This window comes from Mytilus galloprovincialis, chromosome 11 (genome assembly GCF_965363235.1).
Source record: "Mytilus galloprovincialis chromosome 11, xbMytGall1.hap1.1, whole genome shotgun sequence".
NCBI classification, from domain to species: domain Eukaryota; kingdom Metazoa; phylum Mollusca; class Bivalvia; order Mytilida; family Mytilidae; genus Mytilus; species Mytilus galloprovincialis.
Window position 1 is genome coordinate 17059411 of NC_134848.1, and position 17401 is coordinate 17076811.

The 17401-nt window shown below is 32.5% G+C and overlaps 1 protein-coding gene across 1 annotated transcript; it reads right to left on the reverse strand.

Annotated features, from left to right (window-relative positions):
- Positions 1-492: 492 nt before the first annotated feature.
- LOC143051766 (transcription initiation factor IIA subunit 2-like) lies at positions 493-16111 on the reverse strand. Its single transcript, XM_076224675.1, has 5 exons — positions 15953-16111; positions 7363-7467; positions 5089-5215; positions 3689-3747; positions 493-777 (listed from the first exon to the last, which is right to left on the reverse strand). The coding sequence occupies exons 1-4, from the start codon at positions 16022-16024 to the stop codon at positions 3731-3733; spliced, it is 321 nt and encodes a 106-aa protein (XP_076080790.1). The 5' UTR covers positions 16025-16111; the 3' UTR covers positions 493-777; positions 3689-3730.
- Positions 16112-17401: the final 1290 nt, after the last annotated feature.

The window sequence follows — 17401 nt, forward strand, 5'->3', positions numbered from 1 at the left end:
TTTTTTCTAAATTTTATTTAGGATTGTCAAAATCGGGAAAAAAATCGTGTGTTAACTGAAATTGTTTCCAGTATTACATACGTCAATACCGGAAGTCGGCCATTATAAAAGTGTTTGGTTGCAAAATAAAGACAGTCATTTACGTTTTTCATTAATTTTGTTGCATTTTGACAACAAATTGTTATGAATTTTTGCATTTTACCAATAACAGATACTTCTTCTTGAAATTCAAATGACAGAAATCTACGAATTTTATATTATTTTAATTCACAATCCTCAAAATTAGATCGTTTGAAATTTATTTTTCAGAAATGAAAAAAAAGTTCTAGGGTTGGGGGGTTTAAACTAGGGTCAGTGGGGTTACTGGAACCACACATACATTTTTATTTGGCCTTTGTCTCATTTTTTTTTCATCATTTGTCCTTTCGATTTTTTGGCATTTTGGACAACTTTGTTTTCCAGTTTTCACTAGAAATAACTTTGAAGATGATATAATTTTATGCAAATTTTATTTGCTATTTTTACAATGTTATCAAAATAGATCTCATAAATAATGCCTTGATATTTACACAGTTGAATTTTTTTTGGTAGAAAAAATACAACACAATTCCTTTGGATGACAACTACCTATACAAATATGAATCTCGAAAAATGTTTGTATGAAGCAACCAAAATGGCTGCCTGACAATACAAATAAAGATAAATCTTGGTCGTTTGTCTGTTTGAAATGTCCATGATTCTGCTGTCTCTAATGTCAATCTCTGTGACCTTGAGAATCTGAAATAAAAAATAATTTAGATTAAAGTTTTGTAAATTATAAAACATGAAAAATATGTTGTAAATCAAGATATTTATCAAGTGCACCTCTAATATGTTGGAATTTAATTTATTCCATATAATTTTTATTTCAATAGCCTAACTGTTTAAACCGCATAAGAAATCATCAACATGATGAAAAGCTGTGTTTTCAATTTAATGGCGATGTTGTTGTGGTAAACCATGATAATAAATCAAATTAACATGATAAATTCACTACAGACCATGCAGACATGACAGACTTTTATATGTATATTTTCGAACCCTGAACAGTTGGGACAAGTATGGACAAAACATTCAAGCGTGATACAGCTCTGAATTTGGATTGTGATCAAATTTTTGACATTATATGTTTTTTTTTACACAAAACAAATGTCAAGATTTTTCAAATCAATTAAAGATTTCTTCTTCAAACTTATTTAAATCTAAAATTAAATAGTTGACACAGCATAGGTTTCTGACACTTAATGAATGTGGTGTAATGAACTTAAATTTTTTATTTTGCCTTTGAGCAATTCACTATGCTGTTGAATATTAATCCTCTCAAAAAAATGTTTGAAGAAATTTTCTTTTTATTTATGAAATCTGAAATGAGAAAAATTTACCCCCCCCCCCCATTTTTTTTCACATCCCCCTTTCCCTTTTTCCAAAACTGATATCAATTCAAATTTCTAATGGAGTTTGCAACAATAACTACTCTTTTAAATACATCATAAAATATTAAAATGTAAAATAAAGTGCTTGTTATCACTGAATGGTAAAGATTGGTTGGTAGTAAAAGTGAATATACATTGTATATTGTATAAAACAATGATTTAAGTTGATTCAACTACTATTCTGAACAAAGAAAGATAACTCCAACTGAAAATTTCTTCCTATTGCACAATATTGTGCAATTAGATATTTCTTGCTATTGCACAATACTGTGCAATTGAAGATTTCTTGCTATTGCTGAATACTGTGCAATTGAAAATTTCTTGCTATTGCACAATACTTAATATAATAATTTTGGATCCTGATTTGAACCAACTTGAAAACTGGGTCCATAATCAAAAATCTAAGTACATGTTTAGATTCAGCATATCAAAAAAGCCCAAGAATTCATTTTTTGTTAAAATCAAACTTAGTTTAATTTTGGACCCTTTGAACTTTAATGTAGACCAATTTGAAAACGGGACCAAAAATTAAGATTCTACATACACAGTTAGATTTGGCATATCAAAGAACCCCAATTATTCAATTTTTGATGAAATCAAACAAAGTTTAATTTTGGACCCCGATTTGGACCAACTTGAAAACTGGACCATAAATAAAAAATCTAAGTACATTTTTATATTCAGCATTTCAAAGAACCCAAAGGATTCAATTTTTGTTAAAATCAAACTAAGTTTAATTTTGGACCCTTTGGACCTTAATGTAGACCAATTTGAAAATGGGACCAAAACTTAAGAATCTACATACACAGTTAGATTCGGCATATCAAAGAACCCCAATTATTCAATTTTTGATGAAATCAAACAAAGTTCAATTTTTGACCCTTTGGGCCCCTTATTCCTAAACTGTTGGGACCAAAACTCCCAAAATCAAACCCAACCTTCCTTTTATGGTGATAAACCTTGTGTTTAAATTTCATAGATTTCTATTTACTTATACTAAAGTTATGGTGCGAAAACCAAGAATAATGCTTATTTGGGCCCCTTTTTGGCCCCTAATTCCTAAACTGTTGGGACCTCAACTCCCAAAATCAATCCCAACCTTCCTTTTGTGTTCATAAAACTTGTGTTTAAATTTCATTGATTTCTATTTACTTATACTAAAGTTATTGCGCGAAAACCAAGAATAATGCTTATATGGGCCCTTTTTTGGCCTTTAATTCCTAAACTGTTGAAACCAAACATTCCAAAATCAATCCCAACCTTCCTTTTGTGGTCATAAACCTTGTGTCAAAATTTCATAGATTTCTATTTACTTAAACTAAAGTTATAGTGCGAAAACCAAGAAAATGCTTATTTGGGCCCTTTTTGGCCCCTAATTTCTAAAATATTGAGACCAAAACTCCCAAAATCAATCCCAACCTTCCTTTTGTCGTCATAAACCTTGTGTTAAAATTTCATAGATTTCTATTCACTTTTACTAAAGTTAAAGTGCGAAAACTAAAAGTATTCGGACGATGACGACGACAACGCAGACGACGACGCCAACATCATACCAATATAAGACCAAAAAAATTTCAATTTTTGCGGTCGTATAAAAACCCAATGCAACTGCCCATTGCAGGGTTCAATAACCCAATTAATTCAAAGGAAAACCCAATTATATGCCAAAACCATGAGTTCTCAACCCTTTTATTGGCTACCGTTTGCGTTATTTACCCTTATCTGTTTACAGTCATAGCGTAAATCTATTTTTTTAATATTTATAATTGGAAATTTCCTTTCGTTCTAAAAATAGATCCCTGTTAAGAGTTTTCCCTTGCTCAATAGGTACACGTGTTTTTGAAAACATTTCGATCTTCTCAGCGTTTATCCAATTAGCGTGTGTCATGTAGTCATATTTTTTTCGCATTGCTCGTGATTTATCATATAAAACAGCTAAACTAAGAAAGAAACATACAACGGTGGAAAAAAATCTGGGGTTGATATTGCCTAAATATTCAATATTGTGTTGATGAAAGAACCCAATACATTAAGGAGCTTGATGGTGAAAAACCCAATTTGGTATTAACTTGAGGGGTGAATTGGAATTGATAATGCAATTAAAAAACTTTATCACCCAATTATATAAGAAAATGGTGGGTAAAAACCCCAATTTGTGAATTCTTATCTGGAGCTCTGCTACTGCCCTAATTTTTTGGTAAACTTGTCAAACTTACCTGGACCGTTTGGTCACCAAAATCCCAAGGTTCTTTGTCACATCAGGGTTTTACTTCATCTGGCAAAGAGAAAAGGAAATCATAAATCAATAGAAAAGTAACAAGATGTAAAATTGAGAATGGAAATGGGGAATGTGTCAAAGAGACAACAACCTGACCATAGAAAAAAACAACAGCAGAAGGTCACCAACAGGTCTTCAATGTAGCGAGAAATTCCCGCACCCGGAGGCGTCCTTCAACTGGCCCCTTCAGTTTCATATCTTTGTTTTTTAGAACTTGATGGGCTTGCGTCATCACTGGCAGATACAGTACATGTTGTACGTCGTTTGCCACATTTGTTTTTCTTAACTGGCGTGTTAGAATCAGTTCTTTCATTGTTCAACAATGCTTGTGTTATCATTTGAGTTTGTAGCAGTAACTGATACAGATCCGGTTGTTTGTCAACATCCGGTGTTTGGTTGATTGACACATGTGACAATGGAGCTCCGCCCCCTACGCACAAATTGTCTACATTTTCAAGTCTAGCTTCAAACACAAGTTCATTATTAGAAGCGTTATCAATATTGCAGTGTTGTTGATTAACTTCATGAAAATGAAGAAATCTACTGTCATTCGAAGAATGTCTTTCCATTTTGGAATGTTCTTCCTTTTCATCCGCCATTACGGTCGGATATTTGGACAGTCACACTGTGGTCACAAGAACGACCTCGACCGCAGTCGTCAGTCTTATAATGTTCAAGGACCTATAACAGCAAACGTTGCTGATATCACTGTTCATCCATTGAACATAATAATAAATCCAATTAATAAGAATAGAATCAAAACTTTCAATAATAAGTTTCTAAAATTTTCCACGTGTTAACCTCTTAAAATCTGCTAACGCAGTGACCTCTATCTGCGCATGCGCTTCTCATGGGAACTCTTGCATAATATTGGTTTATAAAAATTTAACCTTGCACAAAAACAAATGTATCCAAAACTAGCAACACAAAATGTTGGGCTTTTGACTTTCTTGCATATAATAATCTAAATATTCTGTAAGATTTATTTTAATATTACAATTTCATCTGTATTTATAGATTTATTGATGATTTTCTGAACAAGATTGATTTTCTCGCCTGAGCCGTTAAGGTGAAAGTGAGAAAAGTAATCAAGTTGAGATGACCAATGATAATCTGTTTATCGCTACTTTACCTATAACAACTTTGTTAATTTCAGCAGCTTGTTATCCCTAGTTTCTAGCGAATATTTTCCACTCGACTCCGCTGAGAAGGGAAATTATCAGTCAGCAAGATCAAAGGAAAATTTCGTAAAATAGCAACAATCATAAATATTCATATTTTTCATGGATTTTCTCCCTTTTAAACCCCATGTATTCAAAGAGTGTTTTGTGAACTTACTTTTCCCATCACAGGCCACTATTTTCACCTTGTCACATTTTGCAAACTCCTGCACTTCACGAAACTCCACATTGTTGAGAACAAACGTCCAAACATTGTCACAGAACCTATAAGTGTTCAGCTTTCCCTGAAAACAGAAAAATAATGATTAACAAGAGTTAATTCTTCTATTTTATGAGCAAGAAAAAACATTCTAAAGAATTTTATTGAACAAATCTAGCGGTCTATTATATATACTATTTTCAAATATTCTGTCATTTAGTTTGTTGTTAAGTTAAACAAAGTTTTTTGCTAAATTAAAATGATAAGGGCAAAATAGACAAGACATAGGCCGTGTTCACACTAAACGCTGTGTACAGTAAACATGTTTACATTTGGTTTAATGTATTGTACACTAGTTTCACATTAAATTTGTTCACATCTATACACCTTGTTTAGCTACCTGTACATAAGATTTGTTCACACTTGTAAACTATATATATTTCATTTAAATGTTCATTACGTAGTACCGAATTCAAATTTTCGAACAACTTTTCTAGCAGTTACGGAACGACCATTTGACTTAAAAAAAGGGAGATGGATTTTTCCACAATTTGATTAAAAAAATTGGGTCATACAGATGATTAGAATGAACAAATATTCTGAATCCAAAGTTTTCCCCATACATGCCATACATTATAGTGTTGAATTGGTACCATCGAAACAAAAATTAAATATAATCTTTCGCACGAGAAAAAATTCTGACTCACACACCCCTTTTTTTGTTTAAAGTGGTTGCTGCTTTAAGAAAGTCATTTTAGATTATTTGCAGTAATTTAAAGATGTCTGGATTACGCCTTAAAAACGTAGGCTCTATCAGCCTTCTTACAGACGAAGAAAAAGACTTGCGATGTTAAGGATCACTACATAACTATCTTTTCTGTTTGTTTCAAATGGTATTTTTTCTCCAAGGAGTATTTAAAAAAGAGGGGGTAATGTTTTTTTTTTAATTTCTATTTGTATTTTAATGGATCTGAGATACTTGACAAACAATACAATCAACCTCACCTTTTTCAGTAATGTATTTATGAGTTAATTGTTGTTTGAGTAAAGACCAATGGCAAATACTTCTGCCAGTGTGTACGTCAAGTCGATTTAGGAAGACTTTGTCAAATGAATTATATGTTCGACAATGATGATGGACTAGTCTTGATAAGGGGTTAATAATGCTACGTTGAGTGTTGTTATAACAAATAATATATCAAGTTTAGACAAATACTTCTGTAAAAAACTTTATTAATAAGTGTTATAAGTATCAATTTTATATAAAAATCGTTTCTTTTTTAAATAAACATGGGAAAGTTAAAGTTCTTAATGCCTAGTTTTGTGTACACTTAACCTACACAAGGCCTACATCGACTATCGACTGCATGTAGACAAAAAATGATTTAAACTACATGCAAACATTAAGTTTTATCGAAGGGAACGTAATTATGTTTAGTTTATGACTTACAATGTATGTGTGAGTTACACTAACACAACACCGAGTTTAGGTCAATGTGAACATGGCCATAAGGCTTAAATATAAATAAATACAATAATAATATAAAATTATATATTTTGTCTAGCATTTTTTTATTTTGTTGTCATAAACTCAAGTTTATACATTGTATCTAACATGTCTATTGTTATCATTTTCAAGATTTGGACAGTTACTCAGTCTTCACGTTGAACTGCTAAATCTACAGGCCCGCAGCTCAATTTTTTAAAATTTTTAGATAAGATTCTGTGGCCTGTAGGTCTGAGTTTTACAGGCCCGAGAGCAATTTTACCAGACTGGGCTGCCTGGGCTGCCACTCGTCGTGAAGACTGGTTACTCTTCGTGTTGACAAATTTTCATATATTTGTTGTTGTCCTTTATCTGTTGTCTTTTTTCAGTTTACTTTTCAAAAATCTTCTTTTGTCATAAAAAACTAAATTTGAATACAATCAAAGTAAAATTTACTAGTTAACAGCAGTCCAACATCATGAACATGTCCAATCTGTTTAAAAAAAAAAAAATATTTCTCCAATTTTATTCCAACGACCTGATATCAGCCCAGTCTGTGAGAAAAACTTTTTCATTTTATCATCAGAAACAAAATATCAAAACTTGTCCCTGTATGACTATATAAAATTTTTAAAATGTTCCATAGTCTCTATCAATATTAAAGAGTCTGGTGCATCGGACTAGTGGCTTACGCTGCAGACTACAACCCAGCATTCTACTTTCTTTTTTACTCAGTATAGACATACCTTCAACTGTATCCTGTTTTTAACTCTGTTGGCCAGTGCATTGTTAATTGCTTTATCAAACTGTAGTAAAACTTTAAGGGCTAACTGTGGTGTGATTTGACTGCACTGTAAATAAATTAAGATCAATCATCATTTCATTGTTTGAGACATGTTAGTATTAATGAAACAAAGAAAGACCGTCATTTGCAGCTACAAAAAAGCATCAAATTGATTAAAATTTTATCAAACTAGCCATATCATGATTCGTCAGAGCTCTCAAATAATTGCTGTTACTGTTATTTCAGGTCAGGGGTTAAAAAATGTTGTAACAGCCAACTAGCCCAGGACTTTTTGGCAGCAGGATTTTACTAGCCCTGTTCGAAGAACTGCTAGCCCATAAAAACTGACCTGCTAGCCCATCTATGCCTTACAAATCAGAGTTTGCTGCATTATACAGGGTGGGTGTCATGTTTTGAAGGGGACATTATACACAGTATTAAACTAGTTCATTTTTATCTGTTGTAGTACTATGGGTCATCAGGCAGAGAAAACATGTTCATTGGTTTTATCGTGTGAAACAAGTGGTTTAATTATTATATTTGTTGTCCACACATACAAGGGAGACCTTTTATTGGCGTCAGGGATGATTCCACTATATAGCTTAGCGGCCCTAAGATCTGCCAGCGGCCCCAAAAAAATGTTTGTGAATATAAATTCCCAATTCAGAAAAAATAAAATAAAAATCGGTATTTTCGGAAAAGTTTCATAGTCATGATAGTTTGTCGTCATAACGTAGTAAAATCCGGATAAGAATGCTGACTACGATCGCATTTTATTAGACAATTTTATTATGTCAACGTGAGGGTAAACAATTTTAGCAGCCGGATTCAATTGAATAAAATTGTATGGGAGTATTTGAATTCAAAAAAGTAGATCGCTCAGCAGGTTGATCAAAAACATGCTTTTTGTCAAAATTGGTGTCAAAGCAGACCTCTTTGATATAAATAAAGGCAACAGTAGTATACCGCTGTTCAAAACTCATAAATCCATGGACAAAAAACAAAATCGGGGTAACAAACTAAAATCGAGGGAAACGCATTAAATATAAGAGGAGAACAACGACATAACACTAAAATGTAACACACACAGAAACGGACTGAGCATCAGACAAAATCCCACTAGAATAACAAATATAACATTGATGAATAAATTTTAATGGGCGCCGATCTTATAAAAGCAGATCGCTCAGCAGAGCCGGTATGTAACTAGATGAAAACATGTTTTGTAAACATGGTAAAAGAAGTTATTTTATATTTTGCTGTATTTCCTCAAAAGACAAAAGTTTGAGCGTTTTTAAAAATAATATTGATGATAGACCATTCATGAAATGAGGCCCCCTACTGAAATACGATGTCATCATTATGGAACTGTTTCAAAAGATATAAAAATGATCCAAATAATTTTAAAGCTCACTGGTGCCTGGTGCAATTGCTTTAAATATCTTATCAATTAAGTATATAACATCTTGTAATTGCTTTTCTGATTTCAACAATTGGTCAGTTCAATTTGAAATCCATTTGAATCAAGGTAAGTTTATAAAGATGATCTGTTGAAAAAATACCCAATGGATGATTTTTTCAGTGGTTAATATGGCAAGCCGTTTTGCTATTTAATTGAACTTCAAGATATCTCATAAACTTAATAAGATATCTTATATAATAGTTCATTAGATATCTTATATAGTTTGTAAGATATCTTATAAAGTTTGTAAGATATCTTATAAAGTTGATAAGATATCTTACATGAGAGTTCATGAGATATGTTATAAAATTTATGAGATATCTTTTATAGTTTATAAGATATCTCATATAGTTTTCTTATAATTGATATTAGATATCTTCTTTATTATATAAGATATCTTATAAAAGCTTATTTAAGATATCATATTAGATATATTATTAGAGACATCGTATAGAAATTATAAGATAATTCATATAATATATCTTATATAATTTTCTTAAGATGATATTCAATAAACTATATAAGATACTTCATATACTTAATGAGATATCTTATAAACATTAGAAGATATCTTATAAGTATATAAGATATGTAAGTATAGAATATATAAGATACAAATGTATCATAAAGTTTTTAAACTTTATAAGATATCTTATTAAATATATAAGATATCTCATATAATATATAAGATATCTCATATAATATAAAGATATCTCATATTATATTTAAGATAGCTTTAAAAAATTAAATTATATAAGATATCTCATATATTAAATGAGATATCTTATAAAAATCTTATATGTTATATAAGATATCTTATATATTATGAGATAATTTCAGATAATTTGAAATTCGAATAAATAGCTAAACTGCTTGCCATTATGTTAGCTGGTATACTACAGGCCTCTACATTAACATTTTTTCTAACTTGTCCCTTCGGACAAGTGGCAAGAAAATCAGCTTGTCCGAACTCTTAACTCACTTGTCCGAATTCATAATTGAAAATCTAACATATTGATGATTTATGCAATAATAACACTTGGGCTTTGATTGTACCTAATAAAAGGAGCATTTTGTAATGTTATATGAATACCGCATCAAAATACATTTCATTATTTCAGAATGAAAGTTTTTTTGCAAGACTGTGTTCTCTGACTCAATGTCATTATCATTTGTCAAGCATTAAATCATCATTTCTTCTCAAACCACTACGTTCCCCTATGGACCTATTCATTCTTTAGTAGTGGTATGGGTTAAACCAAGGATGTAAATACACCTGGCCACCTTGAACATGTATATGAGTAAACCTTTTTCATTTATTAATGATGTCAAAACAAGCTTTAACAATTTATTTTGATTTGTATATACATTGATATATGATCATGAAGTACATACACATTTCACTAAAAAATCTGCCTTTTTAGATTTTTTTTTTTTTTTTTTTTTCATCTTAAATTTTTATATCATAGATCTTATCAAATAAAACCTCTTTTAATGTATTGTTATGTATAAAAGCAAAATCAAATGAAACATACTTTAATTTGATATTTTAAAGTTTAGGTAAAACTCCATATGGAGGTGCTCCTAATTCAAGGAAGCTTATACTAAGAAGATACATTAACATTGGTTTCTTTCCCCTTACTTATATCCCCCTGGTCAATGGCTGCCAGCATGTTCAATACTTTAAATCAGAGACATATTATACAAGTTTTATATGTCTCTGGTTCAATCAATGAATAATTATTTCATTAAGTATGATCAATAAAACAATCATTCATATTTTTTTTGGGAATGTATAAGTCTTGAATTTGATCTATTTTTATCTGACCTTGATTTTTCACTTGTCCCATCGGACAAGTAGTATGGTGAATCTACTTGCCCGACACCTGTGTCCACTTGTCCCGGACAATCGGACAAACGTTAATGTCGAGCCCTGTACTATGCCTTGTTTACTAAAGTTAAGATGATAGTGCATCATGTGCAATGGTATTCATGTATTACAACTTCCCTGGTCTGAATCCAATAACTTCTTCAATCAGTGTACAGGTGAAACTTCATATACATTTTCCGTTTTTACAGGTCAGGAAAAGGATATTATTTCGTTTTAGATTGTATGCATAAAAAATTCCCAATTGGGATAAAAATTCCCAATTTGATGTTAAAAGGACCCATTTGAAAACACCTGGAATCATCCCTGGGCGTGCTCCAGAAAACACTGGCAATATTCGCAGAACATGGTCTCGGTTTTTTCATCCTGGTGCCACAGCCGACATGCCCAGAGGAATCTTTCCGCCCATGTCACTAGATATGTTCTTTTCCGCTATTCCCGATCGTATTTTACAATTTTTTTCTGGATGAATTTTCAGCCTCATTAGTACCCCCTTCATCTACCGATTTTTGCTTTGAAACTAACGAAGTTCATGGGATGCCCGTTCTCAAATATTTTGAAATATTTTGTTGTATTGTTTCGTGTTCAACAGTTGTCCGACAAGACAAATACATAATGACCGGTACTGTTAACCCTTTCACCGATTGCTGCCCAGACAGAAGCTACTCTGAGACGATGGCTTCCCTGGCTACTTTTACTCAATTGGGAGATCTTCATAATAAATGTCAATAAAAACTTGTTTGTAGTTATTTGTGTATTTATTTCATTCACTAACACCATGTTCACAGTTTTGTTTATGTTTTGATAATTTTTTCTTCATAAAATATTCAAATTTTCAAATTTTCGGCATTATATAGGTGAAATTCTCAAAATTCTGCTCTTTGACCCCAAATCGTAATTTTTTAACCCAAAACGGCAAAATTTTGAAAAATTTTATGAGGCTGTACAAATTCCTCACACTGAACGATGTCCATTCCAAGTGTTTTGTACATAAAACAACATTTTATGTCAAAAAAGTATACTAGTTTGGCTTCAATTCTTCCATATTCTTTCAAAAAAAATGTTCCCTCATTTCAAATTCTCGTTAATTCCGTAAATTTCCTCTGATTTTGACACGGTTTTCAACAAACGGAAGCGCAATGTTTACACTTTCATCCGGGTATTCATCAAAGAAAGATAACTCATGTTTGCACTGTTTTGAGCGGGAAATATAAAAGATGTATTCCGATCCCGGTAAAACGGGACTCGTCGTCAGCTGTCTGAAGCGTGAATCCCGGTAAACCGGGACTCATCGGCGAAAGGGTTAATTGAAAATCTCGACCGAAGCAATGTACAATACCCCCTGTTCTGAGAAATCGATATTGAAAGTGTAAAATATTGCGATCAATAGATGATACCTGGCCACCCTGAGTTATTTGTTCTATTTTTAAAACATGTAACTGTAGAACAGGGTTGTGTTCAATATCGTAGAGGCTACGTAGTGCTACATAAATTTTTGTCTACTGAACGAGTAGCTAGCCTAGCTACTAACAATATCTATGTAGCAGCTAGGCTAGCTACATGTTCAATAGTCATAAATATTGAACGCAACCCTTAACCTGTACAAACCAGTTCAAATGCTTTGAATCCCGGATGACGTAATTGAATCTGATTGGCTAAGATAGAATAGGGATGAAGGGGTTTTCTACTATCTATTTTGGAAACGCCAATAATTTTTTGTCACTAGTCCGTCGGGCATATTGGGTTAAAAGTTTTGATTGCCCGAGGCGTAAATGCTCTAGTCCCAGGCGTCGGGCTAGTGGATTTTTTAACCCCTGCAGGTGATTTGTCAAAATCTGTTGATTTTTTTATTTTCATAGAGAAATATAGCTGAACTCTCATGTTATCTTAAAACTATTTGCTGACAGTTCCACAGCTAAGAGGAAAAGTACATTTTATTGTCATGCATTAAAAATTACCATTAAAGTTTGACATTTTGCAAGATTTTACTACCACCTCCTTTGAATGGAAAAGGTTTGTGAACACGAAATGTATAAATGCCATAAAATGGACAGACCAAAGGCTATTATAATTTTTTTTCTTTGACGCCTTACATCGACATAGTTATGACGTGGCTATTATCTTTTTTTTTTTGAGCTAGGCCTTACATCGCAGGAACACCTCAAACCAAAAATTTATAAAAGCCTTCCAGACGTCTTAATTTTTTTGGACTCCGTATATTTTCTTTGTATTTAAGGTGTATCAACACAAATATTCAGCTTATCTGGCATTGCAAGTTATTGAACATATCTGATAAATGACAGGCTGCAAAAGAGTGGCATGGTTTGTAAAATTTGATTTTACCTTTGACCTTTTGTGATTTTTTATTGGTCATATTTACAATAAATAGGAGTTAATGTGTTGTTTCAACAGGTCGAGAACTCTAGATTTTCTGACGTCAGAATATATTTGCATAGTAATTTCCAAAACACAAGGCCAATATGGCCTTGAAAAACTGACCAATCGACTCAATGAACTACAATGCATTGTGGGCTACTACGAGTAAACTACTACTTAAAACACGTGGAATTAGTGGGAAAACAGTCAATTTATATATTGTCTGGGACTCTCATTACCAAAGTTTTTATTCTGCAAATATATTTAATGTAAAATATATAACGTAATCTTCAATTTGCATGCTCAGATTAAAAAAATATCGTTTATTGGCTTCACGATTCGACTTTCTTTTTCGCCTTTCAAAAGTAGTTGAACCGGTTTTGTGCATTGTTATAAATTGAACCTGTATTAATTTCACGACATGACACAGTGAAATATCCAATGAAGTGACCACTGTCCAGTAAGAAAATCATTTGAGCTCTTTTAAACCTGTATAATGTCATTGCAAAATCATTTCCGCCTAGAAAAACACGAAACTTTCATTGAAACACTTCTTTCTGTACTGAATGTGTTTTTTTTTATCAGGACCTGAACTAATAGTAAGAACATCATAATATTCAGTATGCTAAAAAGAAGTGTTATGAAAGCGGCAGGGGCGGGTCCAGCCATTTTAAAAAGGGGGTCCTAACCCTTGACAAAGGGGGAGGGGTTCCAACTACATGTTCTCATCCAAATGCACTGATCGTTCAAAAAAAAGGGGGTCCATCCCCCGGAACCCCCGCCCCCATGGATCCGCCACTGAGCGGGTACGGTATATAGCTCAATACATTTTTCATAGTTTAAATTCATCCATCGATAATATCCGTTTGTTGCTAATTTTATCACAAAATATACCTCAGAGGTTTTTTTATCGTTCGGCTGCTGTCCTGTTGACATACATGTATGTAAAATATCTCCAATATTAAAAGTCTCTGGATCATAGTGAGTGCCATATTACCTATTATTTTTTTTTCTAAAACGTGCTTTGTATAGAAATAAGAAGATGAGGTATGAGTGCCAAATGAAACATCTTTCCAACAAAGACATAATTTAGTAAAGTAAGCAGTCATAGGTCAATGCTGAAAAGTAAGCTATTAATGACCCAAAAATTACTTGTGTAAAACAATCCAAACAAAAAAAAAAAAAGAAAAAAAAGGCCCAATTAAATATATAAAAGGACAAGAAATCTATCCCATCAAAAAAAAAATATATTGTATAGGAGCCTGTATTTCAGTGGTTGTCGTTTGTTTATGTGTTGCATATTTTTTTTTTCGTTCATTTTTTTTTTATATAATTAAGGCCGTTAGTTTCTCGTTTGAATTGTTTTACATTGTCATATCGGGGACTTTTATAGCTGACTATGCGGTATGGGCTTTGCTCATTGTTGAAGGCCGTACGGTGATCTATAAATGTTAATTTCTGTGTCATTTTGGTCTCTTGTGGACAGCTGTCTCATTGGCAATCATACCACATCTTCTTTTTTTATTATAGATCCAACGCTGCAATTTTCACAAAACTTATCAAATTTTCCACCTTGTCGCACATACATATTGATAAAATCATTACAGCTTATTTCTTATGCATGTAGAGCAAAACTTTGGTTAGCTTGCTTGCTTGTTTGTATATTGTACAAAATATAAAATATACAAGTTAAACTATGCCAATATATATATATCGTTTAAAGATGTCAATCTTATTTTCAAAGCTTGTATAAACAACTATACAAACAAAGCAAGCAAGCCAACCAAAGTTTTACTTTGCAGGTTTAAGAAATCAGCTGTAATGATTTCATTCAGTTTGGCAAATGTCCGAGCCCGTTAAAAAACGAACAAACTGAAACTACAGTTGCTGACTTCACTACCTTCAAAAAAAAAGGGAACAGTTTGGAAGTCCAATATACTGAAATGTGACCAACAAAAATACTTATAAATTTTGTTAACACTGCCATGTATGTAAATATTTCTTCGCCTTTTTTACGAACACAAAATTCAAGGATCCCACATTTGCCTTTAATTATCTATACGAACATTGCTGTACTCTTATATATCAGCAACGGCTGTTATCGACGGCTTACTTTACACCAGTAAGTTTGTCTCATGGGTAATTGTGTTTTTTCGCTGTTCTTTCGTTGCTTCTGGTGGACAAATACATGAAATTTCTGTGCTATCATCAAACATGTTTATGGCTATATATCGGGTAATTTAAACCCTTTTTTCTTCACATAGAAACAACTCTTCGTTAATCTGAGCATGGAAGTAATACTTTATATCATGAACTATAAATGAGGATACACAAAATGAAAAACTAAGCGAAATTGTGAATCCCGCATTGCACGAAAAAATGTGTTGTATTTCAGTAAATAACACGTGTTCTTGGTTGATTGTAAACACGTAGTAGTCCATCATGCATTGTGACTCATTTAGTGGATTGGTCAAAAACCTAGGTAAAAATAAATTGCGTCACATGTAAATAAACAATTACATGTGCGAGAACATAAGTATGCTAATTTATGCATTTCCATATAAGGTAGTGGTCCCGACCTGTTCAAGTGTATTATTTCATTCAATAAACATTGTTTTGCAGAAATATAATACCCCTTTTATAGAAAAGTTACTTCTTGTGGAACTATTATTTCCCCCGTTTACAGATAATTTTGCGCCCTGTTAGTGTTACGGAGCCTGTTAAAGGCTTCCATTTTATTCATATTTGCTGGATTTTCAAAACACGGTCATTTAATCATTCTAACACGTTTCATTCAAGATATTTACGAAAATATATATTTCATACTTGAATAAGATCGTCCAAACTTTCTTGAAGAGTATGTCCCAAAGTTGTGTTTCTGTATAATTGATAACTCATTCTTCCGTAAGCAGGTGCGAGCCGTCCTTTATATATCAAATGGTATAGTGTATTGTGACGTCACAATTTTGTCCAGTCAAGCATGGTGGGCTATACATTTATCAGCATCGACTAAAAGGATATGAATAAAGGAATGACTATGGTTTCAGATCCGTAAAAAAAATATAAAAACGATATATTGTCATGTTGCAAATTAAAGCTAGGACTATTTTATTATACTAATATAACCAATAAGTAATACCAGAGACATATAATACATGTCTATATGTATTATATGTCTCTGGTAATACTGTATGTCCGAGTTCAAAGCCACGTCAGATGTCAAAATTGTTGTCAAAAATTCTCTGAGGCGGATTTAGGGGGAGGGCCCCCTTTTCTGGGAAAAATTTTGTTGATTGTATAGAGAATCACTGAAGCATGACCAGTGCGGGCCCCCCTTAGGCAGTCAGTGGGCCCCCACTTATGAAAATTTCTAGATCCGCCACTGGCTCTTGCCGTGTTTTTATACAGAGACGGCATATGTGTAAACGATATATTGGGCCGGTTTGGCAGTCATTTAAGTTTACATGATATACAAAATTTGAAGTCGGAACTCGTATTTGTTTTAGAGCTCTGCATTCTCAGTATAATGATCATTTAATATTTGTGAATTATCAAATATAATATGAACATATATCAACTTTGTAGAAATATTCATCCCGAACTCATCGGACTAATACATCAGTCCCAGCGTAACGATTGTTTGATGGGTCTACTCGTCGACTAGTTTCAGTTGACCTCCTGTATATCTTATTAAATCGCCTGTCATCTGACAGAATTTGAATATATATATGCTATTAGTGTCCTATTTTATTTGTTTATGCCTATAATAATAATAAAACTAGAGGCTCTAAAGAGTCTGTGTCGCTCACCTTGGTCTATGTGATTAAACAAAGGAGACAGATGGATTCGTGACAAAATTGTTTTTTGGTGATGGTGATGTGTTTGTAGATCTTCTTGCTGCTTACAATTATCTCTATCTATAATGAATTTGGCCTAGTAGTTACAGTGCAAAAGATTTTTGTAAAAAATTATAAATTTTATGAAATAGTTAAAAATTAACTATAAAGGGCAATAACTCCTTAGGTAGTCAATTGACCATTTTGGTCATGTTGAACTATTTTTAGGTTTTACTTTGCTGTACATTATTGCTGTTTACAGTTTATCTCTATCTGTAATAATATTCAAGATAATAACCAAAAACGGCAAAATTTCCTTAAAATTACCAATTCAAGGGCAGCAACCTAACAACGGGTTGTCCGATTCATATAAAAATTTCAGGACAGATAGATTAAAACCAAAGCATTAAGAGCAAATCTGACGTGGGTAAATTTACAG

What these genes read in the sequence shown, in the direction of transcription:
- LOC143051766 (XM_076224675.1), bottom strand. Translation starts at nt 16,024, where the DNA reads ATGAGTTATCAATTATACAGAAACACAACTTTGGGACATACTCTTCAA. An exon ending in GTTTGGACGATCTTATTCAA is followed by an intron (nt 7,468 to 15,952) that starts GTATGAAATATA and finishes ATTTATTTACAG; the next exon opens with TGCAGTCAAATCACACCACA. An exon ending in AAAACAGGATACAGTTGAAG is followed by an intron (nt 5,216 to 7,362) that starts GTATGTCTATAC and finishes TTCTGTTTTCAG; the next exon opens with GGAAAGCTGAACACTTATAG.